At 42.8% G+C, this 23,691-nt stretch overlaps 1 protein-coding gene across 6 annotated transcripts in view; it reads left to right on the top strand.

Moving 5' to 3' along the window:
* The window catches only part of LOC122559311 (sodium-coupled neutral amino acid transporter 4-like), a 115,961-nt gene that overhangs the window by 73,390 nt on the left and 18,880 nt on the right, over nt 1-23,691 (top strand). For all 6 annotated transcript variants that reach the window (XM_087997011.1, XM_087997012.1, XM_087997014.1 and 3 more), the window contains exons 6-14: nt 2,961-3,034; nt 3,325-3,417; nt 11,310-11,391; nt 16,211-16,293; nt 18,173-18,231; nt 20,532-20,816; nt 20,905-20,984; nt 22,738-22,838; nt 23,067-23,191. In XM_087997011.1, coding sequence (XP_087853137.1) covers nt 2,961-3,034; nt 3,325-3,417; nt 11,310-11,391; nt 16,211-16,293; nt 18,173-18,231; nt 20,532-20,816; nt 20,905-20,984; nt 22,738-22,838; nt 23,067-23,191 — 982 coding nt within the window. The remainder of the gene's footprint in view (nt 1-2,960; nt 3,035-3,324; nt 3,418-11,309; nt 11,392-16,210; nt 16,294-18,172; nt 18,232-20,531; nt 20,817-20,904; nt 20,985-22,737; nt 22,839-23,066; nt 23,192-23,691) is intronic.

The raw sequence follows: 23,691 nt of genomic DNA, 5'->3' as shown, positions 1-23,691 counted from the left end.
TTCCACAGTCTTGCTACTGAATTCCACTGCTTTGGTTATTCACTTGGGCTATGCTTACTGTCTATTGTTTGATTGCGATAATGTGCAACATTTTTCTACCAATGCTTGCTCTTGAAGGGTTATCTACCACTTTTGGAGTTGAATATTTTCTGTAAAGTTGGGCTAGGAGTTAGGAGGGCAACAGATATGACGGGGGACCACTTCTCAGTGAAAGCTGGCATTTTCCTATTCCATCACATATTACCAGCAATAGGTATCTCAACAATTAAGGTTGTTAAGGGAGAGAAAATAAACCTTGTGACTGATGAGTTAAGAATCACTTGACCCCATCCGAGGCACTCTCCTTGATCTGCATTCCATGGTCTATGGAGTAGCCTCCAGATATAACAGGTTGACCTTCCCAGCAATGATGCTTCCCTGTGCCAAGTACCAAACCCAAACCCAATCCCCCTCACAGTCACTGGGACCTGGGTTCCCCCAACCAAGCTCTCCATCCTTCAAGGGCTCTACTATCTCCCTGGTAATGCAGTCTGAGCAATAGTCTGTACAAGCAGTGGCAGTGCCAACTGCTCCAATTCGGCTAGTAGCTCTTGGTGCCAGCCTATCATCTCAACTGGAGGCCTGGACAGTGGTCTGTTAATGTCCCAGTATCCTGCCAGAATGGAATCCATTCCTGCTTTCATTCCCAGAGGCAGGACTGGGGTCACTACGTGCTAAACACATCCAACCCCTTATTTACTTCTGCTTATCCAGATAGAAACTGTACCCAAGAAGCTCACCACATCCCTCCCCCCACCAACCAGGAATAAGCAGCCCATCCACCACCTTCAGTGTTTAACCCCTCCTCCATTGTGCAACAGCCAATGGCAAAGTATTATATACTTTCAAAAAGGAGGTAGATATAGCATTTAGATATAGTATTAAAGAGATCAAAGGATATGGGTTGGGGGTTGTGGGGTGCAGGAAAAGGGTATTGAGATGGATGATCAGACATGGTCATCATGAATGGCAGAGCAAGCACGCAGGACTGAAACGCATACTCCTCCTCTTTCCAATGTTTCCATCTGCAAGACTCACTGCTGCACCTTAGCAAGGTTCCTTCAACAGCACTCCCTTTTACCACTACCTCGAAGAACAAGGACAGAACAATCATATTAATACTTCCGCTTGTGAGTTACCATGACCTGAAACTATACCACCCATGCCCGCACCTCTTACTGGGTCAGACTTCCACAGCTCCCCTCCTTACAGCAATGTGGATTCACTGTAGACTGCAGCGGTTCAAGAAGATGGCTCACCATCTCCAACTAAAGGGGAATTACGGATGTTCAATTAATCAGCAATCTCCCACATCCCATGAACAAAGAAAAATACAGAAGGATATGAACTCTTTGTTTGCTCTACACTGTCTGACCAACTTTGTTTACAGTCTTTTTGTTTTGTATACTAATTCATGGGATGTGGGTGTTGCTGGCTGGGCCAGCATTAATTGCCTGCTCCTAGTTGCCCTTGAGAAGGTGGTGGTGATCTGCCTCCTTGACCTAGTCCATGTGCTTTAGGTAGACCCCTAATGCCAATAGGGAGAGAGCCCCAGATTTTTGATCCAGCAACACTGAATATTACTTCTAACATATAAAATTGTCATTTAAAATGTTAGATTTTACTTTAATTTTGGAACAGAATGTTCACTACAAGTAAAGTGATATTTGAAACTTAAAATGAATATTGAATAAGGTGGACTGATTTGTAATGGGATAACATTTATACCTCCTGACTGTAATTGTTTTGAAGAATGATTCAAGGGCACATTGAGGGTACATCTCTACCTTCTGAAAAATGGTTCATAGAATCAAAGGAGGTAGTGGAGGAATGGCACAGTAGACAGTCTAAACTATGTAGGATAGCAACCTTGATGAACAGTAACAGCTGTTAGTTATTTCTGTAAAGAGTCATGATTATATTTCTACATACCAGACCACTCTGTGATCAGTCAAAATCTGAATGCTGGACTTTTTAACTGTATGTAAATTTAATATGGAACATTGCTGTTAGTACATTCACAAAATTGTTAGTGATATTGACTCACCTTTAATTGAGGTATTAAAAGTTGAAAGTCTAATAACACTGGCTTGATTTAAGGTATAAACTTTCAGGGAAATATATAGATCACAAAGGTTTAGTGCAAAATCATTACGTTCTCAACTACAGTTTTTATTCTCTAATTTTTAATATGCCTCCCTCAAAACTTAATCTGGTCTTGTTACATTTCATCTCAAAAGTTTTATTAATAATTAAAAATACTGAAGGAGTCATAAACTAAAATAGTTAATCAAATTGTCCTGTAAAATATTGTTTTCAAAGTATCTTGGTTATACTGTGTTTTCAAAGACTTAGCAAAGAGAATGACTCAAACCTTTTTAATGAAGAATTGTTCATGAAGTCACACTATCTCTTCTTTCAAATTGCTACAGGTTGTAATATCAAACTAAAGCTTTTGTGTTCATTTCTAACTGAGGTTGATATGATGCTCAGAGCATTCAATACCCACAGTCGTACTAATATTGACAAATCTTGAGCTGTCTCATCAACATCCTTTGGAGAAACAAAAAGAGATCAGTTGCAAGCAATAGTCCACCTACAGACCCCTCCACATCCCACAGCTACTGACTGACTAACTGCTGTGTGTTTCTGGCATTTTCTGTTTTACTTCTGGATTTTCAGCATTTTACACAATTTGTTTGTATCAGTTAGAATTGACCAGGATAGATTCACATGTGACTATTTTAACATTTTTGTATTCAAAACTGAAAGGGATAATAACAGAAACAATAAATGAACTATTGAACTTCCTAGGAGATGTTAAAACTCAATTAGCTTAGTTTGACAACAATGTGACACTGTGCTTGCTGTGCTGTACCCAAAAACAACCATGTTATTCCTCACCTTTCCTTCTCTTACAGGATCTTGTTGGCTACAGTGGCTGTATTGTCATTGTATTCTATTCATCTCTTACTAAAGACTGCAAAGGAAGGAGGTAAGGGCATGACTTCCTTAGAGATTTAGCAGCATGTGTTGAGAGATAAGGATAGAAAATAGCCTCTGCACTGAAGGACAGCTTTTATCAGCCATTTGCTTATAATCTGTAATAGAATTGAATATAAAATACAGAAAGGGTTTAATGAATATCAGGCATGAGTAAAACCTAGCAACTGATCTGTTCGTTTTGCCTACTGTCTCCGATTCCTATCTGACAGCATCACTTGTTCCAAGTATGTATTATAATTTTATTTAACTAAAATCTTTGGGTTTTGTTTTGGAAAACAGGCTCTTTGGTTTATGAGAAATTAGGAGAACGAGCCTTCGGGTGGCCTGGGAAAATTGCAGCCTTTGGTTCTATTTCGCTGCAAAATATTGGAGGTAATTATTCTGTTTGGCAAAATGTATATTTAAGTCTGTTTGTTTTTGTAATACTTTACAGAGGAATTGACCATTCGAGTTTTGATTATGGCGTGTCTATTCAAAAACCATTTTCATCCTGGGTTTAATCCTGGTGGTGGGGAAGCAGGAGAGCCAGCACAGATTTATGGAGGGAAAATCACAATTGGACAAACTGATTCTATTTTCTCATTTAAAAAACTCCAAGTAGAGAACGGTTTTGAAGATCTATAAGGCATTTGATAAAGTCCCATACATTAGTCTGTTAGAAAGGTTGAAACCCATGAGGTGAGAAAGGGCATCAGCAGCAAAAATAGAAAATTGACGAAGTGATATTAAAAATAAAATTTTCATAGAATCCCTACAGTGTGGAAGCAGGCCATTGGCCTATCAAATCTACACCAACCCTCCAAAGAGCATCTCACCCAGGCCCAATCCTATCCCTGTAACCCTCTGTTTCCCATGGCTAATCCACCTAGCTTGCACATCCCTGGACACTATGGTCAATTTAACATGGCTAATCCACCCAATCTGTACATCTTGGATTGTAGGAGGAAACCCACAGAGACAGAGGGAGAATGTGAAAACTCCACACAGACAGTTGCCCAAGGGTAGAATCGAACCCGAGATCCTGGTGCCATGAGGCAGCAGTACTGACCACAGAGCCAACATGTAAATGGCTATTGTTTCAGCTCGAGGGGAACACATTATAGCATTCCTTGGAGTGGTATGTGTGAACTGAAGTCGGGCCCATTGACCCAGAAAATTCTGAGGGGGTGAGAAATTGCTAAGCCAAACTGTTTAGATGACCCACTGTTGTGTTTAAGAAGATTTTAGATCCTCTAATCTTCACCTCTAAATGCCACATCCTCATGCATCCACCAGCTAAGTATCCTGATAGCAGAGAAAGCTAAGAGGAGACATGACAGAGGTGATTACAATCGTAATGAGGATGCAGAGTATATAAAGACAAGCTGTTTCGAATGACCAGAAGGTTGATCATCTAAGGACTTGTGCCCACACCTCCCTCCAAGGCCCCAAAGGAAACTTCCATATCCGCCACAGATTCACCTGCACCTCCACACACATCATCTATTGCATCCTCTGCACCCGATGTGGCCTCCTCTATATTGGGGAGACAGGCCGGCTACTTGCGGAGCGTTTCAGAGAACACCTCTGGGACACCCGGACCAACCAACTCAACCACCCTGTGGCTCAACACTTCAACTCCCCCTCCCACTCCACCAAGGATATGCAGGTCTTTGGACTCCTCCATCGCCAGACCACAACAAAACGACGGCTGGAGGAAGAGTGCCTCATCTTCCGCCTAGGAACCCTCAAACCACAAGGGATGAACTTGGATTTCACCAGTTTCCTCATTCCCCCTCCCCCCACCTTGTCTCAGTCAAATCCATCGAATTCAGCACCGCCTTCCTAACCTGCAATCTTCTTCCTGACCTCTCCGACCCCACCCCAGTCTGACCTATCACCCTCACCTTGACCTCTTTCCACCTATCACATTTCTGATGCCCCTCCCCCAAATCCCTCCTCCCTACCTTTTATCTTAGCCTGCTGGACAAACTTTCCTCATTCCTGAAGAAGGGCTTATGCCCGAAACGTCGATTCTCCTGTTCCCTGGATGCTGCCTGACCTGCTGCGCTTTTCCAGCAACACATTTTCAGCTCTTCATCTAAGGACACAAGCTACTTTGTTTTTTCATTCACTCAGAATGTGGGTGTCACTGCCTGGGTCAGCATTTATTTCCTGCCCCTACGTGCCCTTGAGAAGGTGGTGGTGAACTGCTTTCTTGAACCACTGCAGGTCACGTGCTTTAGGCTAACCCACCGTGCCATTAGGGAAGGAATTCACCCAGCGACAGTGAAGCAATGGTGGTATATTACCAAGTCAGGATGGTGAGTGGCTTGGAGAAAAACTTGCAAGGGGTGGTGTTCCCATGTATCTGCTGCCCTTGTCCTTCTAGCTGGAACTGGTCATGGTTTGGAAAGTGTTGTTTCAGAATCATTGGTGAATTTCTGCAAGGCATTTTGGAGATAGTACACACTACTGCTACTGAATGTTGGTAATAGGAGTGGATGCTTATGGATGTGGTGCCAATCAAGCGGGCTGCTTTGTTCTAGATGGTGTCAGGCTTCTTTAGTGTTGTTAGAGCTGCACCATCAAGGCAAGTGGGAAGTATTCCATCACACTCCTGACTTGTGCCTCATAGATAGTGGAAAGGGTTTAGGAAGTTAGGTGAGTTACTCACTTTCACTGCAGTATTCCTAGCCTCTGACCTGCTCTTATAGCCACTCCAGTTGAGTTTCTGCTCAATGGTAACCCCATGAAATTTTAGAGTAGGGGATTCAGTGATGGTAACACCATTGAATGTCAATGTTATGGTCACAGTGTCTCTCATTGGAGATTGTCATTGCCTGGCATTTGTGTGGTGTGAATGTTAATTGTTGCTTGTCAGCGCAAGCCTGAATATTGTCCAGGTCTTGTTGAATTTGAACGTGGACTGTTTTCATAGCGGAGGGGTTGGGAATGGTGTTGAACATTTGAGCAAAGATCGGCGAACATCCCCTCTTCTGACCTTATGATGGAGGGTCAGTCAAAAGATCAAGACATGACATGATAAGAATATCTTGCGGCCATTTGGATTTGTGGTTCCTAATGTAGTAATAGAAAGAGGTTGCTTAGCAGCCTTCCTGAGGAAATTGCACAAAAACCTTGGAAGAGAGAAAATGTAGGGATATGAGGAAAGAGAAAAGGAATGGGGACACCTTGGAAGAGTTAGCTTAGGTTTGATGTGCTAAATGCCTCCTTTGAAATTGGTCATATAGTTTCCATGTGAAAATAATTAAATGACATTTGGTGTTTGACTGTTCAGATTTGGAGGTGTTGGACTTGGTGGACTTGGTTTAAAAATCACACAACACCAGGTTATAGTCCAACAGGCTTATTTGGAAGCACTAGCTGTCAGAGTGCTGCTCCTTCATCAGGTAGTTGTAGAGTAGAAGGTCATAAGACACAGAATTTATAGCAAAAGTTTACAGTGTGATGCAACTGAAATTATATATTGAACAAGACTTGGATTAAGTCTCTTATCTTTTAGACTCTTCTTTCATATGTCAATCCCAGAACTTTTTTTTAAAAGTTACAATCTCAAGTGAACTTTAACAATAGGGGCCATGTCCACCCATTGAAGGTGTGAGCTTCCCTGTGTGAGGCTGCCTGTGCCCCAATGTTTGACTGATTCTATTTCTAAAAAGGGATTTACAGAATCTTACATGGATTCATGCAGTTTTAGAGCAAAATAAAATGTAATTCTGCAAGTACAAATTCACCCCACAAACTTTTATTTGTGTGTGTGTGTTTGGGGGGTGGGGTGGCATGAGGGTGTGGATGTGTATGACTGTGAGTGTAAAGGGCTATAAATCTGTGAGAGTATAAGAGAAAGCTTGTGTATGAGAGAGGGTCTGCGTGAGTGTGTGTGTGTAATGTAGTGTGACATGAACCCAAGGTCCCGGTTGAGGCCATCCCCATGGGTACCAAACTTGGCTATCAGCCTCTGCTCGGCCACTTTGCGTTGTTGTCTGACCTGAAGTCCACCTTGGAGGACGGTCACCCGAAGGTCCGAGGTCAAATGTCCTGTACCGCTGAAATGTTCTCCAACTGTGAGGGAACACCCCACGAGGCATGGTACATTGGTGAGAACGAGCAGAGTCTATGGCAATGGATGAATGGATACCGCACAACAGTCAACAGACAGGGGTGTTCCTTCCCAGTCGGAGAACACTTCAGCGGTCCGGGACATTCGACTTCGGACCTTCAGAGGCTGATAGCCAAGTTCAGTACCCATGGAGATGGCCTCAACCAGGACCTGGGGTTCATGTCACACTACAGATGACCCCAGTACGTGCCCTCTCACAGACTTATACCCCTTTACACTCACACACAGACGCGTCTCTCACAAACACTCATGCCCCCCCCACCTGCACGCGCACATACACGCAGGTTTGTGGGGTGAATTTGTACTTGCAGAATTACATTTTATTTTGCTCAAAAACTGCATGCCTCCATGTAAGATTCTGTAAATCCCTTTTATTAGATTAGAATCAGTCTGACCATTATGGCACAGGCAGCCTCACAGGGAAGCTCACACCTTCAATACATTATCTGGGGCCGACCTAGCACCTATTGTTAAAGTTTACTTGAGAATGTAACTCTTAAAAAAAGTTCTGGGATTTACATATGAAAGAACTGAAGCCAACATTGTCATTCTAAACGATGAGATTTAACAAATAATCCAGGTCTTTTTCAGTATGTAACTTCAGTTGCACCACACTGTAAACTTTTGTTATAAACTCTGTGCCTTATGATCCTACAACCACCTGCTGAAGGAGCAGCACTCCTGAAGCTAATGCTTACACGTAAATCTCTTGGACTATAACCTGGTGTTGTGTGATTTTTAACTTTGACGATTCAGAAGAATTGATGCAAAATTTTTAAAACAACTGTTTCATGTCAAATTTTCGAATATGATTAATGTTTTATCTTTTCTGTTTGGCTACTCTTTAAAAATGAGCAGCACCTCATCTTCCGCCCAGGAACCCTCCAACCACAAGGGATGAACTCAGATTTCTCCAGTTTCCTCATTTCCTCTCCCCCCACCTTGTCTCAGTCCCAACCCTCGAACTCAGCACCACCTTCCTAACCTGCAATCTTCTTCCTGACCTCTTCGCCCCCACCCCCACCTTAACCTCCTTCCACCTATCGCATTTCCAACTCCCCTCCTCCAAGTCCCTCCTCCCTACCTTTTATCTTCGACCTGCTTGGCACACCCTCCTCATTCCTGAAGAAGGGCTCATGCCCGAAACGTCGATTCTCCTGCTCCTTGGATGCTGCCTGACCTGCGCTTTTCCAGCAACACATTTTCAGCTCTGATCTCCAGCATCTGCAGTCCTCACTTTCTCCTACTCTTTAAAAATGTCAAACAAGTAATTAGTGATATTTTTACATCTGCATGAATTTAACATTAATTCAAAAATACAAAATCCTCAAGCTCCCTTCCTAACAGCATCACGCATGATGCTACACACCCAGGCACAGTACTGCTTGTTGAAGACAGCTCATCAGCAACCTCCCTGGGCTACTTGGGGATTGGCGATCAACGAGGGCCTAGCCAACAGTGCTCACATCCCACGTACACATAAATGAACAATCATTTTAGCATCTCCAATTAAAACAAAATTGGAACAAGTGCACCTGTAAAGATTTTTTATGTGAAATAAAATGTGGTAAAATTTTTAAAGCCTGCAGGTAAGTCCCACTAACACATTCAATGAATCAATGACTTTCACAAAACTGAGTACAAACAGGCTATGACCTAGTGGTATTATCATTGGACTGTTAATTCGGAGACAAAAAGTGTGGCGCTGGAAAAGCACAGCAGGTCAGGCAGCATCCAAGGAGCAGGAGAATCGACGTTTCGGGTATAAGCCCATTCCGGATGAAGAGCTTATGCTCGAAATATCAATTTTCCTGCTCCTCGGAAGCTGCCTGACCTGCTGTGCTTTTCCAGCGCCACATGTTTGACTCTGACTCTGCAGCATCTGCAGTCCTCACTTTCTCCCTGTTAATCAAGAGACCCAGGTAGTGTTCCAGGTACCTGGGTTTGACCCCCACCAGGGCAGATGGTGGAATTTGAATTCGATAAGAATCTGGAATTAAGAGTCTATTGATGACTATGAGATCATTGTCAATTGTCAGGAAAAGCATTTCCAGTTCAGTAATGCCCTTTAGGGAAGGAAACTGCAATCCTTACCTGGTCTGATCCTTGACAGACCCACAGCAATGTGGCTTAGCCAGCAACACCCTCTATCCTGTGAATGAATACCTGAAACTTCAGCTCAATCAGTGGGTAAGTTGGCCTAATTCTGCACCATCCCAAATTTGAAGTGTTTGATTCCTTATCCACTTAGCTCATTACATGGCAGATTCAGCAAGTTCCCTGATGTGCATGCATTCATGGATTCTGGATTAGTGGTGCTGGAAGAGCACAGCAGTTCAGGCAGCATCCGAGGAGCAGTAAAATTGACGTTTCAGGCAAAAGCCCTTCATCATGCATTCATCGCTGTCTGTTTCTCATTTTTCACCGTCTAGGCAGTCCAATGCAGCAAGGTCAAACTCCAGAAAACTCATCTCTCCCATTACACCATGTTAGGCAGAATTCTCTATATAGCTTGCTGACAAATGTAATTCTACCTGAGGTGAACCTTGTGGATATTGCCAGGTTATAGCTAGATTATCCAGTACATGAAGCAGTATTTTGTCCTGTGTGTGTTGTTATTTACTTTTTAATTATGATTTATTTCTATTCTCATTTCCCCTGACAAAAAATATTTTACTTATTTATTCATAAGCTGTGGGCAGTGCTGGTTGGGCCAGCATTTATTGCGCATCCCTAGTCCCCTTTCAGGAGGTAATGGTGAGTTTCCTTCTTGAACCACTGCTGTTCATTCCCTGCAAGTATGAAGAGACATTCATAGAATCCCTACAGTGGGGAAAGAGGCCATTTAGCCCATCAAGTCTACACTCAGGTTAAATTAGATTCCCTATAGCGTGGAAACAGGCCCTTAGGCCCAACAAGTCCATACTGAGCCTCCAAAGAGTAACCTACCCAGACTCGTTTCCCTACATTTAACCCTGACCAGGGCACCTAACACTGGGCAATTTAGTCTGGCCAATTCACCTGTCCTGCACATCTTTGGATTGTGGGAGTAAACTGGAACACCTGGAGGAAACCCATGCAGACACTGGGAGAACGTGCAAACTCCATATAGACGGTCGTCCAATGCTGGAATTGAACCCGGGTCCCTGGTGCTGTGAGGCAGCAGTGCTAACCACTGAGCCACCGAGCCACTCCATTCACTCTGAAGAGAATCCCACCCAGACTCAGCTCCCCCCGCCCCACCCTCTCTCCCTAACCCCACATTTACTCTTGTTTAAACACTGACTTACCAGTGTCTGTGTTCACTAGGGTTTAGAAGAATGAAAAAGGATTGGATTGAATTGTAGAAAATTGGAACAGGACTGGACAGACTAGATGCGGGGCGAATATTTTCCATCTTGGGGAGTCTAGAACCAGGGGACACAGTCTCAGGATGCGGGGGGAGGGCACTTAGAACTGAGATGACATTTCTTCTCAGTGGGTGGTCACCCTGTGGAATTCACTACTACGGATATTTATGGAGGCCGGGTCATTTGAGTATATTCAGGAAAGACGCTGATAAAAATTTAGATAGTAAATGCATCAAAGGTTATGGGGAGAAAGCAGGAACATGACATTGAGGATCTGCTGTGATCACATTAAGTGGTGGATCAGACTCAAAGGACTGAATAGCATACTCCTGCTTCTAATTTCTATAAAATGTTACCCACAATAGCATTACTGGCCCAGAGACACCGAGGGACTGGTGATATATTTCCAAGTCAAGATAGTGAGTGGCTTGGAGGGGAACTTGCAGGGTATTCCCATGTATCTGCTGCCCTTATCCTTCCAGATGGAAGTGGTCATGGGTTTGGAAGGTGCTGTCTACGGAGATTTGGTGAATTTCCGCAGTGGATTGTGTAGGTGGTACACACTGCTGTTACTGAGCAATCTAAACGTTTCCACGAAACAACCAAATAAATTTTGTTGGCGGGTTTTATTCAGGAGTACACTGATGATGTGCATAATCATTCCCTGGCATTCTCGAAAGTAGATCTAAATTATTTTGTCAAATTCCTTTCCCCTTAGAAATGTTTTCTTAAAACTGAGTGAAGTGACAGTTTTGACAGTAGTGTACCTAACAAAACCATTCCCGTTACAGCTATGTCAAGTTACCTCTTCATAGTCAAGTATGAACTACCCGAAGTAATACGGTCATTTATGGGAATTGAAGACATCAATGGGTATGCATTTTAGCTTTCAAAGAAGCAATTAATTTGATACATGTAACTGTAGTTCATGGCTAATCACAAATGTATAGAACAGTAGTTGTATTCTGAGTGAATACTGGTCCCTGACAAATTTCAGTTTCAAGTTTTAATTATTTTCTATTGGAGTTGATATAAATGTTTTTTTCCCTAGCACTTGTCCACAATCACAAACAAGGTTTCACGACTCCGTTGCCCTCTGATAGAAACTTTTCCCAGGAATTTTCTCCCCAGTGTAACTTCAGCGGGAGATTCTCCGTTTACATTTCGATGCTTGGCCTTCCTCCGTATTTGCAGCTGTTAATTTGGAAAAGCACCCTCCCTGTCATTTTATCCGCTGAAAATTCCCAGTTGCTGCTGCTGTCTTGCCTGTCAGTTTCCAGCGTGTGTTTCTTAGGAGGTTATTCAATAAAACACCATTTCCAGGAATCTGGTGGACAGCTTGATCTGAAGGAAAGGCTTAAACAGCAAATTCCCAAATAATTGTGATCTATCATAACATTATTTCCACTTTATTTAAGTAACCATCACATTTAATGGTTTTTACATTTGCCAATCATAACTCTGGGAATTTAATAAACCAGTCAGCAGTGAGAGGTTCTAATCAAACCCCAGTTGGAATTCATATGGTGTGGACTTTGCATTAATTTGCTATTAGGACTTATAACTGGAAAATTTTGAAATGCTAAGGTGGACACTATATTAATGGAATTAAAACCATTTAAATTTAGAACAGGTACTGTGAATATTGATTATTATACGAAGTGTATGGGTTAGAATATTGCTTTCTTATATACAAAGTTTGTTTAAAAACTGTGTGTTTCAATGTATAGTTATAAGATTATCTTCATCAGGAATGCTTCTCTCCTGCCCCTCGAATGCTGCCTAACTGGCTGTGCTTTTCCAGCACCACACTCTCAACTCTGATCTCCAGCATCTACAGTCCTCAGTTTCTCCTATAAGATTATCATCTCCTCTCCAATCAAGATTAAAAAAAAATTGGTGTTGCTAATATTGAGGGGGATGCTCTCAAGTTACAACCTGATATCGATCAGTTGATAAATTGGGCAGAGCAATGGCAGAGGGAATTTTATTTCTGAGAATTGTGAGGTGGGATGTTGGGAGATCTAATAAGGGAAGGAAATACACAATGAATGGGTGACCCCGAGAGAGTTCTGAGGAACAAAGGGAACTTGGTGTACAAGTCCATAGAATCCCTGAAGGTGTCAGTATAGGTGGACAGGGATGTTTGCCTTCATTACCCAGAAGATTGAAAAAGGAGCAAGGAAGTCTTATTACAACTTCATAGGCCACAGATGCGGTTCTGGTCACCACACTATAGGAAGGATGTGATTTATACCGGAGATTCAGCAGGATATTGCATGGGGTGGAAAGTCTCAATTATGAGAAGAGACTGGATAGGCTGGGTTTGTTTCCCTTGGAGCAGAGGAGGCAGAGGGGAAAATCTGATTGAGGCACTGGATGTAAGTTTGCTCACTGAGCTGGAAGGTTGGTTTTCAGACGTTTTGTCACCATACTAGGTAACATCGTCAGTGAGCCTCTGGATGAAGCTCTGGTGGTATGGCCCGCTTTTTATTTGTGTTTAGGTTTCTTTGGCTTGGTGATGTCATTTCCTGTTCTTTTTCTCAGTGAGTGATAAATGGGTTCCAAGTTAATGTGCTTGTTGATACAGTTCCAGCTGGAAGGCCATGCTTTTAGGAATTCTCATGTTTTTAGTCCTAGGATGGATGTGTTGTCCCAGTCAAAGTGGTGCCCTTCCTTATCTGTATGTTAAGATACTAGTTAGAGTGGGTCATTTCTTTTTGTGGCTAGTTAGTGTTCATTGCCACTATTATCTCACTAGTATCTTAACATACAGATGAGGAAGGACATCACTTTGACTAGGACAATACATCCATCCTAGGACAAGCCAAACAGACACACGCGTGAGAATTCCTAGAAGCATGGCATTCCAACCAAAACTCTATCAACAAACACATTGACTTGGATCCCATTTACCACCCCCTGTGAAAAAGGATAGATAATGACATCACCACAGGAAATGACATCATCGACTCAAGGAAACCTAAACACACAATAAAAAACGGGCCATACCACTAGTGCTTCATCCAGAGGCTCACTAATGATGTTGACGAAATGTCTGAAAACCAACTATCCCTCTCAGCAAGCAAACCTACATTCAGAGCCTCAACCTGAGCTACAAATCTTCTCAAAACTCACTATCTGATTGAGGTATACAAAATTTTGAGAGGCAGAGATAGAGCAGATCATCAGATCTTTTCACAATGGCAGATACGGCGAAGATCAGAGGTCATATGATTAAGGTGGGGAGTAAATGGTTTAAAGGGGACCTGAGGAAAAATATTTTCACCAGAGGGTGACAGAAATCTGGAACCTGCTGTCTGAAAGGATAGTGGAGGCAGACATTCTCTCAAAACATTTAAGTAGCATCTGGATGAGCTCTTAAAATACCAGGGCACATGAAGCAATGGGCCAATTGCAAATCAATGGAATTAGTGCAGATTGGTGCTTGATTTAGGCATAGATTTGGTGGGCCAAAGGGCCTGGTTCTATGCTATATGATTCAATGACTCTATGATTAGAGGAGACATGAGGAAAATTGTTTTTGCTCAGAGGGTGCTGGCTGTCTGGAATTCACCGCCCACTTTGAGAGCAGTCTGGATTTGGTCCTGAAAGCAGTAGCCTGCAGAACAGCTGCTACAAAGTAAGATTTGAATAAGTAGTTAATTTATTCAGCCAGTTCAGTCATGATGGTTTCGTGGCCTCTTCCGTGCTGCAACCTCTCTGTTATCCAATGCATGGAGAGTGAAGAGTTTCATGCATTGCATAAAGACAGCACAGTTTGATTTCGCTGCTTTATATGGTGAGAGAGTAGGACACTGTGAAATAGAAGCCTAAGTAGGAGATTGGGAGCTAGTGTGATATGAGCAAAGTTGATTTGATGTGATTTATTAGATTTGATTTATTGTTGTCACATGAACTGAAATACAGTGAAAAGTATTGCTTTGCACACTCTTCGGGCAGATTGTACAATACAAAGTACATCAGGGTAGCAGAATAGAGCGCAGAACGCAGTGTTACAGCGTAGAGAAGGTGCAGGGAGAGAGATCAGAGTTATCATTTGAGAGGTCCGTTGAAAAGTCTGATAGCAGTGGGGAAGAAGCTGTTCTTGAATTTGTTTGTACGTGTATTCAAACTTTTATATCTTCTGCTTAACAGAAGTGGAAAAGAGTATAACGGGGTGGGGGTGGGGGAGAGAGAGGTCTTTGATTATGTTGGTTGCTTTCCTGAGGCAGACAGAGTCAGTGGGTGGAAGGCTGGTTTGCGTGATGGATTGGGCTGTGTTCACAACTCTCTGTAGTTTCTTGTGATGTCGGGAAGAGAGTTGCCATACCCCAACAGGATGCTTCCAGATAGGATGCTTCCTGTGGTGTTTTCTGTAAAACTTGGTGAGAGTTCTTGTGGACAAGCAGAATTTCCTTATCCTCCTGAGGAAGTTGAGGCGTTGTTGTGCTTTCTTGACCATTGCATCCACATGGGTGGACCAGAACGGATTGTTGGTGATCATCACTCCCAGGAACTTGACGCTCTCAACCACCTCCACCTCTGTCACTGGATTCTTGACTTCCACTCCTCTTCCTGAAGTCAATGACCAGCTCTTTCATTTTGCTGATGTTGAAGAGGAGATTGCTGCCTTTACCCCATGCCACTAAACACTCAATCTATTTCCTGTACCCTGTCTCTTCATTGTTTGAGACCAACCTACAACAGTGGGGGTGGCAGCAAATGTGCAAATAGAGTTGGAATTTGACCCCATTTCCTGAGTGTAAAAGGGGTATAGTAGGAGGCTGAGCCTGCAGCCTTGCAACGCACCGGTTTGGAAGATTACGATGGTGGTGGTGGTGTTGTCTATCCTTACTGATTGCAGTCTATGGTTAGGAAATCAAGGTCCAGTGACAGACGAGGGAGCCGAATTTTAGAGGTCTCAGAATTTAGAGATCAGTCTGTTTGGAATTATGGTGTTGAAGGCAGAATTGCAGTTAATAAGTAAGAACCTGACAGAGATATCATTGTTATCCAGATGTTCCAGGGATGAGTGCAGGGCCAGGGAGATGGTGTGTTCCATGGATCTGTGAATTGCAAAGGATCAAGGCAGTCTGATGGAGTTGATGTGAGCCATGGCTAACCTCTTGAAGCATGTCATAATAATGAAGATCAGGCACTAGTCATTGAAGCACGCTGTATGATTCTTCTTTGGCACCGGGATGATGGTGATTTTCTTCAATTGGGGAGTGACTTCAGATCATAGTAAGGAGGGGTTAATGATGTCAGCAAATACCCCAGCTAGCTGGTCCGCACATGATCTGAGTGTACGGCCAGGGACTCCACCTGGACCAGTCGCCTTTAGTTGCTGAGTTCAGACTCTAACAACAGTAGAACAACAGCAGAATCAAGTTATTAGCAGACTGGGTGTACCAGCCAGGATCTGGTATGGTGCCATGCACCACTATGACCTATGTATAAGGCAACACCTAGTTTCAAGTCATAAATAGTGACCAAAATGCTTAACCTGCTAAATTATTATTTGTAGTGGCTACCTGAATATATTTGTCATGGGATCTGTGCAGAGTTTTTATGTTAATTTTTGAGATGCATTCCTGGAGAAAAGGTATAAAGCAATTTGAACTTGAAACATGACAATATTTCGCAATTTATTGCCTTGTTTGTGATGCAAATAAATTTTCTGTTCCAGAGTGTGGTATACAAATGGCAACTACCTTGTTGTACTTGTGTCGCTATGTGTTATTCTGCCACTTACGTTTCTCAAGAACTTAGGTAGGTTATAACACCTGTACGTAAGTCTCTGGTTCTGTTTCTGCTATTTGTCCTGAGAGCGCCAAATGGAGTGCTAAATTGACACTGCTGAAACTTTATTGCTGGAACAGCACAGCAGGTCAGGCAGCATCTAGGGAACAGAAGATTCGATGTTTCGGGCACATGCCCTTCTTCAGGAATGAGCAGAGAGTGTTCAGCAGGAGAAGATCTTCTCCTGCTGAACACTCTCTGCTCATTCCTGAAGAAGGGCATGTGCCCGAAACGTCGAATCTTCTGTTCCCTAGATGCTGCCTGACCTGCTGTGCTGTTCCAGCAATAAAGTTTCAGCTTTGATCTCCAGCGTCTGCAGACCTCACTTTCTCCTGCTAAATTGACACTAAATTACATTGTAAGCGCTGTATTAACAGAATCTAAGTGCCTTTCTGGTGTGTTGCAATTAAAACGAAGCATCAGGAATACTAGGCCTCAAACCATTTAGAGAGGCCCCTCTTGCCTTATCCTAAGATTTTGAAATTACTGCTTAACTTCATAATCTGCATTTACAGCTAATGTTTGTGTGTTGTGCTGCACGTATTAACATCTTGTTGAGGATATGGCTTTAACAAACTGGTTTTGCAATGATAAACATAATAAAAGTACAGACATTGCACTGTTCCAGTTACTGTGTTTGTCCAAGGAGAAATGTAGTATCAAAATGTGTTCTGAAGAAGGGTGACTGGACTCGAGCCAGCTTTCTCTCCACAGATGTTACTAGACCTGCTGAGATTCTCCAGCAATTTCTATTTTTGTTTCAGATTTCCAGCATCCACAGTTCTTTGATTTTTTTTTAAAAATGTGTCAAAACATATTTTTAGTTTCAAGATCTGTTTTCACAAATTTGCAGCAATTATCAAGAGCATGGCAATAGGGTTGCAGGCTCAGTCTTTTTTCTCTTGAAGAGAGAAGGCTGAGTGGGGGTGGGGTGGGGTTATAGTGGAGGTCTTTAAAAGATTTTGATTAGTGTAAATACAAAGGGAGTGCCTCTAACTTGCGGGAACTGGAAAATTAGCAGCAACCAAGTAAGGAATTAAGAAGAAGTTCTTTACTCAGTTTGTGGTGAGACTGTGGAACTTACAGTGGCCGAAATTGATAAATTCTTCATCGCGCAAGGAATTAAGGGCTACAGGGAGAGTGTGGGTAAGCGGAGTTGAAATGCTCATCACCTATGATTAAATGGCAGAGTGGACTTGATGGGCCGAATGGCCTCACTTCCACTCCTATGTCTTATGGTCTTACTACCACAACTGTTGAATAATTGAGACAAATACAATAGATGGATCTAAGTGCAGGCTAAATATGATGATTTGGAGACACCGGTATTGGACTGGGGTTTACAATGTTAAAAATCATACAACACTAGGTTATAGTCCAACAGATTTATTTGAAACCTGGTGTTGTGTGATTTTTAGCTAAATGTGATGTGGAGGTGCCAGAGTTGGACATGGGGTGGTCAAAGTCAGAAGTCACACGACACCAGGTTATAGTCCAACAGATTTATTTGAAATCAGAAGCTTTTGGAGCTCTGCTCCATAAGTTTAAGGCTAAATACGAATGAGAGAGAGGAGGGAATGGAGGTTTATGCCGATAGACCTAGATGAGGATGGGTAGGAGAAGATTTGAATGAATGCTGTATGTTCTCTGTAGTTTGATTTATGTGTGTAACCCATTGAACTTGCTCAGAAACAACTCATAATTTGTTCTGATTTTGTCTTAATCGTATTGTTCACTGTCTATATATTCAGGCATTTTGTTAAAAAAAAAGTTAAAGAGATGGTTGGTATTGTCATAGAAGTGATATAAAATAATTCTAATCGCTGTTATTTTGTTTCTCCCTGTACAGGGTACCTTGGATACACAAGTGGATTTTCGCTCTCTTGTATGGTTTTCTTCATATGTGTTGTGAGTACAGACTGACTGCATTATACAATAAACCAAGGCAAGCTATAGAACAGGCAGTCCTCTTCTGGAGGCAGAAACGACAATCAATCTACCAATTCATGTCAATTGCAGGCCTTTGTTCCAGAAAATGACCAGCCCTTTGTAAAAGGGTATGTGATAAACAGCAGGAATGGATAATAAAGGTCAACTCACCATAATCTTACTGCACCATTATAGAGAGAGAGAGAGACAAGTGGTGGGTGTTTGACATGAGGGGCACCATGATTCAGGTGAGGGGAAAGGTTGAGGAAGGGAGCCCCTTATGGCAACTTCAACTAGTGCGGGCATTGAACCCATGCTGTGGGTATTACTCGACATAGCACACCAGCTATCCAGCTAACTGAGCTAACAGACCCCCAAAACTTGCATCGATGGCAGAAGATTAGAAGAAGTTTCCATAAACAATGACCAGAAGAAACAATAAGTGCTGGAAAATGGGACTAATGTAGATTTAGTTTTTTTTTATGGTGTAGACCTAATGTGCAGAAGGTCCTCTTCTGCACTACATATATAATTCGATGAAATCATTACAATCCTTGTAAATTGCTGTTTAGACCAATAGCACACCAAGCTCAGTACGTCTGCCTAGCTTCAATATCTATGCCATGCAGGAGAGAGGCTTACCTCTCGGGCTGGGAAAGTTGGACTGGGATTCTCTGCTGGAAGAGACAGTCATATGAGCCATGGGAGAGATTGGCAGAAAGCACACTGTTTATGTGTCCCAATTGATAAAGGGGTTACAGAAACTAATGTTGTTATACCAATATTCTCCAGGATTTTATCCACAGCAGTGAGGGTGTTGGGCTAACTGAGAATTTTCAGTGGCACCTTCAGAGGTTCTTCTCTTGTCATTGATAGGGTTTTCCCTGCGACCATGGGTGCCAGGCTGACTGATGGACCTATTGTCTGTTCAGAAAGGGAAGAGCTCCTGGTCAGGCATCCTCTGCCCAGTGGAAGCCTCCAGGCTCCAAGATAGTTGGCCCCACCCTGTGTCTTCCCCATTGCCACATCCTGATGAACCATGCACCCCCAAGCCTCATCACTGGAGTCTGCCTCCACGCAACCACAGACCTACCTTTCCAGTGATGACCTCCCATAGTCATGGACGTCTACAATACAGAAAAAGGCCCTTAATCCTATCGGGTCCATGTTGGTCAAAAGCAATCACCTTGGTTGTTAATGTTTTGACACTAGGCAATTGTAATAAAAGCTAAACTCCATGTAAGAGCTGAAAATTGTTTCTGATCCAATCATCACTCCCAATCTGGTGGAGATAGAGTCATAGAGACACACAGCACAGAAACAGACCCTTCCATCCAACTCGTCCATACCAAGCAGATATCCTGACCTAATCTAGTCCCATTTGCCAGCTCTTGGTCCATGTCCCTCCAAACCCTTCCTATTCATGTACCCAGCAAAATGCCTTTTAAATGCTGCAATTGTACCAGCCTCCACCACTTCCTCTGGCAGCTCATTCCGTACATGCACTACCCTCTGCCTGAAAAAGTTGCCTCTTAGGCCCCTTTTAAATCTTTTCCCTCTCACCCTAAGCCTATTCCCTCTAGTTCTGGGCTCCCCCACTCCAGGGAAAAGACTTTGACTATTCACCCTATCCGTGCCTCTCATGATTTTATAAACCTCTATAAGGTCACCCGTCAGCCTCCGACGCTCCCGGGAAAACAGCCCCAGCCTGTTTAGCCTCTCCCTATAGCTGAAACCTCCAACCCTGGCAACATCCTTGTAAATCTTTACTGAACCTTTTTCAAGTTTCACAACATCCTTCCAACAGCAGGGAGAATGGAATTGCACACAGTATTCCAAAAGCGGTCTAACCAGTGTCCTGTACAACCACAATGTGATTTGGGCTCATTCCTTCACTTTTCAGCTGGGGCTGTTGGCCCCTACATATAGTCAACTAGGTAAAAACAATGACTGCAGATGCTGGAAACCAGATTCTGGATTAGTGGTGCTGGAAGAGCACAGCAGTTCAGGCAGCATCCGAGGAGCAGTAAAATCGACGTTTCGGGCAAAAGCCCTTCATCCTGATGAAGGGCTTTTGCCTGAAACATCGATTTTACTGCCCCTCGGATGCTGCCTGAACTGCTGTGCTCTTCCAGCACCACTAATCCAGAACCCCACATATAGTCGTTTATTTTCTTTGTAATGTGGAGGATTGCTCTGTACCTTAGCTATGTTTGTACAGTACATGTTTGCACAAAACACCCCTACTTTAAAGTAAATCTCCTGAAATATTCTTCCAGGTCATATATAAGAAATTTCAAATTCCCTGCCCCTTGCTTCCACTGGACCATCATTCAGGAAACTTCACAACATTGGTCAACACCACAGGGCACTCGTTAACAGAGTATCCAGTGATCCGTAACATAACCACTCATCACGACCTGAACCTTATGATGCCCTACGTTAATGGACACACAGCAGCAGAAGATGAAGATTATGCCCTCATCCACACCAATGGGGTCAGTTATGAAGCCCATCTTGAAGCTGATATGTGCAAACCAAAATACCTGGTGTTCAACTCACAGGTATGCCAGACTTTTAACTATCGGGAGGGAAGAGTTCTCCTCTCTGATTTTTCAGAACCTCAAGAGGCTGTCTTCATTTCTCTTTCAGACGGCGTACACCATCCCCATCCTTGCCTTTTCATTTGTGTGTCATCCTGAGGTACTTCCAATCTACAGCGAACTTAAAGGGTAGGAACTTCTCACAGTCCTTTACTTTTGCAAAGAGTAAACATCCCAGTAAAAAAAATACAAGTTGAAATCCTGAAGGAGTAGAGTCATAGAGATGTACAGCATGGAAACAGAGTCTTCGGTCCAACCAGATGTCGATCAGTTATCCCAACCTAACCATTTGCCAGCCCCCAGCCCATATCCCTCCAAGCCCTTCCTATTCATATACCCATCCAGATGCCTTTTAAATGTTAATTGTACCAACCTCCACCATTTTCTCTGGCAGCTCATTCCTTTCACGCACCATCCTCTGCGTGAAAAGTCTCCCCCCGAGGTCAGTTTTAAGTCTTTGTCCTCTCATGTTAAAGCTAAGCTGACTAGTTTTGGACTCGTGTATCCTGGGGGCAAGACCATGTCTACTGACGTCCCTGTATTCTGTTCTAAAGAAAGCTGAAGAAGTTATAGCGGTTAATTTTAATTGGAGGATGAGGTTTTGGCCTAGTAATTATTATAGCTAGACTATTAATCCAAGGACCCAAAGAATGATCTGGGACCCTAGGTTTGTAATCCTCCTGTGGCAAATGGTGAAATTCAAACTCAATAAAAATCTAGGATTAAGAGTCTAATTATGACAGTGAAAGTGTTGCTGATTGTTGGGTGGAAAATACTCATGTGGTTCACTGACATCCTATAGACAAGGATATCTACCATCCTTACTTTACCTGGTCTGGCCTACATGTGACTCCAGACCCACAGCAATGTGGTTAACTCTTACCTCTCGACAGTTTGGGGTTGGCCAATAGACGCTGGCCCAGCCAGTGATGCCCACATCTTGTGAATGGATCAAAACAAAATTATTTTGTTCTTTACGAGGAGTTGACCAAAACAATAAATGGAACTGGAAAAACTGAAAAAAAAACCTGAAAATGCTGAAATATTCCACAGTCCCTCGGTAGAGAGACACTAAACCTTGAACCTTGGTAAGGCCACATTTGGAGTACTGTGTGCATTTCTGGTCGCCTCACTTTAGGAAAGATGTGGAAGCTTTGGAGAGGGTGCAGAGGAGATTTACCAGGATGTTGCCTGGAATGGAGAATAGGTCGTACGAGGATAGGTTGAGAGTGCCAGGCCTTTTCTCATTGGAACGGCGAAGGATGAGGGGTGACTTGATGAAGGTTTATAAGATGATCAGGGGAATAGATAGAGTAGACAGTCAGAGACTTTTTCCCCGGGTACAACAGAGTGTTACAAGGGGACATAAATTTAAGGTGAAGGGTGGAAGGTATAGGGGGGATGTCAGGGGTAGGTTCTTTACCCAGAGGGGCATGGAATGCGCTGCCTGTGGGAGTGGCAGAGTCAGAATCATTGGTGACCTTTCAGCGGCAATTGGATAGGTACATGGATAGGCGCTTAAGCTAGGACAAGTTTTCGGCACAACATCGTGGGCCGAAGGGCCTGATCTGTCCTGTATTGTTCTATGTTCTAAACTAACCAGGTTAACTTTTTTAAAATTAACCATCAGTCAGGTCTGATGAGTTCTGTTGAAAGATGTTGGACCTGAAAAGGTTAAATTGCTCTCTCCATCATAGCTGCCAGACTGAATATTTTCAGCATTTTCTGTTTTTAATGCCACTTTGCATGAACAGTTCTGCCAACCTGTTTCTGCAAGTGCCCAGGTAGGTCTTAGAATGGGGTATAAAATAGAACCTTTAATTCTTTTGGCAAATCTGGCATATAGAGATTTTTTTTAAAAAAAACTCTGCTTACCTTTCAGTCGCTCTCAAAAGAAAATGCAATATGTCTCCAATGTGTCAATTGCCGCGATGTTCATCATGTATCTACTGGCTGCTCTTTTTGGATACCTGACCTTTTATGGTGAGTGAGAAAAGGAACATTGACGCAAAATCTGCTGCATTTGATATCCAAACCTTTGTTTCTTTGAATCAAATGCGAAGTGTGCATCGTCAATCCACTGCTCCAATTGATTAAACTCGCAACATGTCAATTAGTGCAAACAAAGCGCCACCTTTTGCTGCTCATTTTATCTCTTTTTGCTTTCAGATTATGATTGTGTGCTTTTTTTCCCTTTCTCCTTCCACACAGGACAAGTTGAAACGGAGTTGCTTCATACTTTTACAAAAGTATATAATTTTGACGTGTTACTATTGTGTGTCCGTCTGGCTGTGCTGGTGGCAGTTACGTTAACAGTACCCATTGTACTTTTCCCGGTAAGTAAGGACATGGCTCATGGTATTGACGCCCAAATGGCTACTTTTTATTCTGTTACTTTTGGATGATTTTGACATTTGTGGGGAGAGAAAATATCCACAATCCATTCATTGTCACGGATAACACTCAGGAAGGTGCCTTCCTTGTCAACATCCAAATTGGGAACGATTGCCAGGGATGTTGAAGTTTGGACAATTCATTCAAAAAGTCCATCAGCACACCACTCATGTTTCTAAAGAATGTGTTACCTTGGCTTATGAACTACAATATAGTCCTCTCAATCCATGAGTTCTAAGTTCAAATCTAACCCAGAGCAGGAAGGTTAAAAATCGAGTTTGAGCCACGAGAACAGCAAACAAATTTGGACAATTGAAGCAAATTTGATACAGCACAACATTACATTAATGCATGGCTGGAGTGGCAAGTGGAAAATACAGTTTGGCACTCTTCAGTGAAGTAAAGTATATAGTGATAGATATAGGACAGATGTCAGAGGTAG

This window comes from Chiloscyllium plagiosum, unplaced genomic scaffold (assembly GCF_037043375.1).
Source record: "Chiloscyllium plagiosum isolate Xiang-an unplaced genomic scaffold, Cpla_swu_hap1 HiC_scaffold_19, whole genome shotgun sequence".
Classification (NCBI taxonomy): Eukaryota; Metazoa; Chordata; class Chondrichthyes; order Orectolobiformes; family Hemiscylliidae; genus Chiloscyllium; species Chiloscyllium plagiosum.
This window is presented reverse-complemented; position numbering and strand designations above follow the sequence as displayed.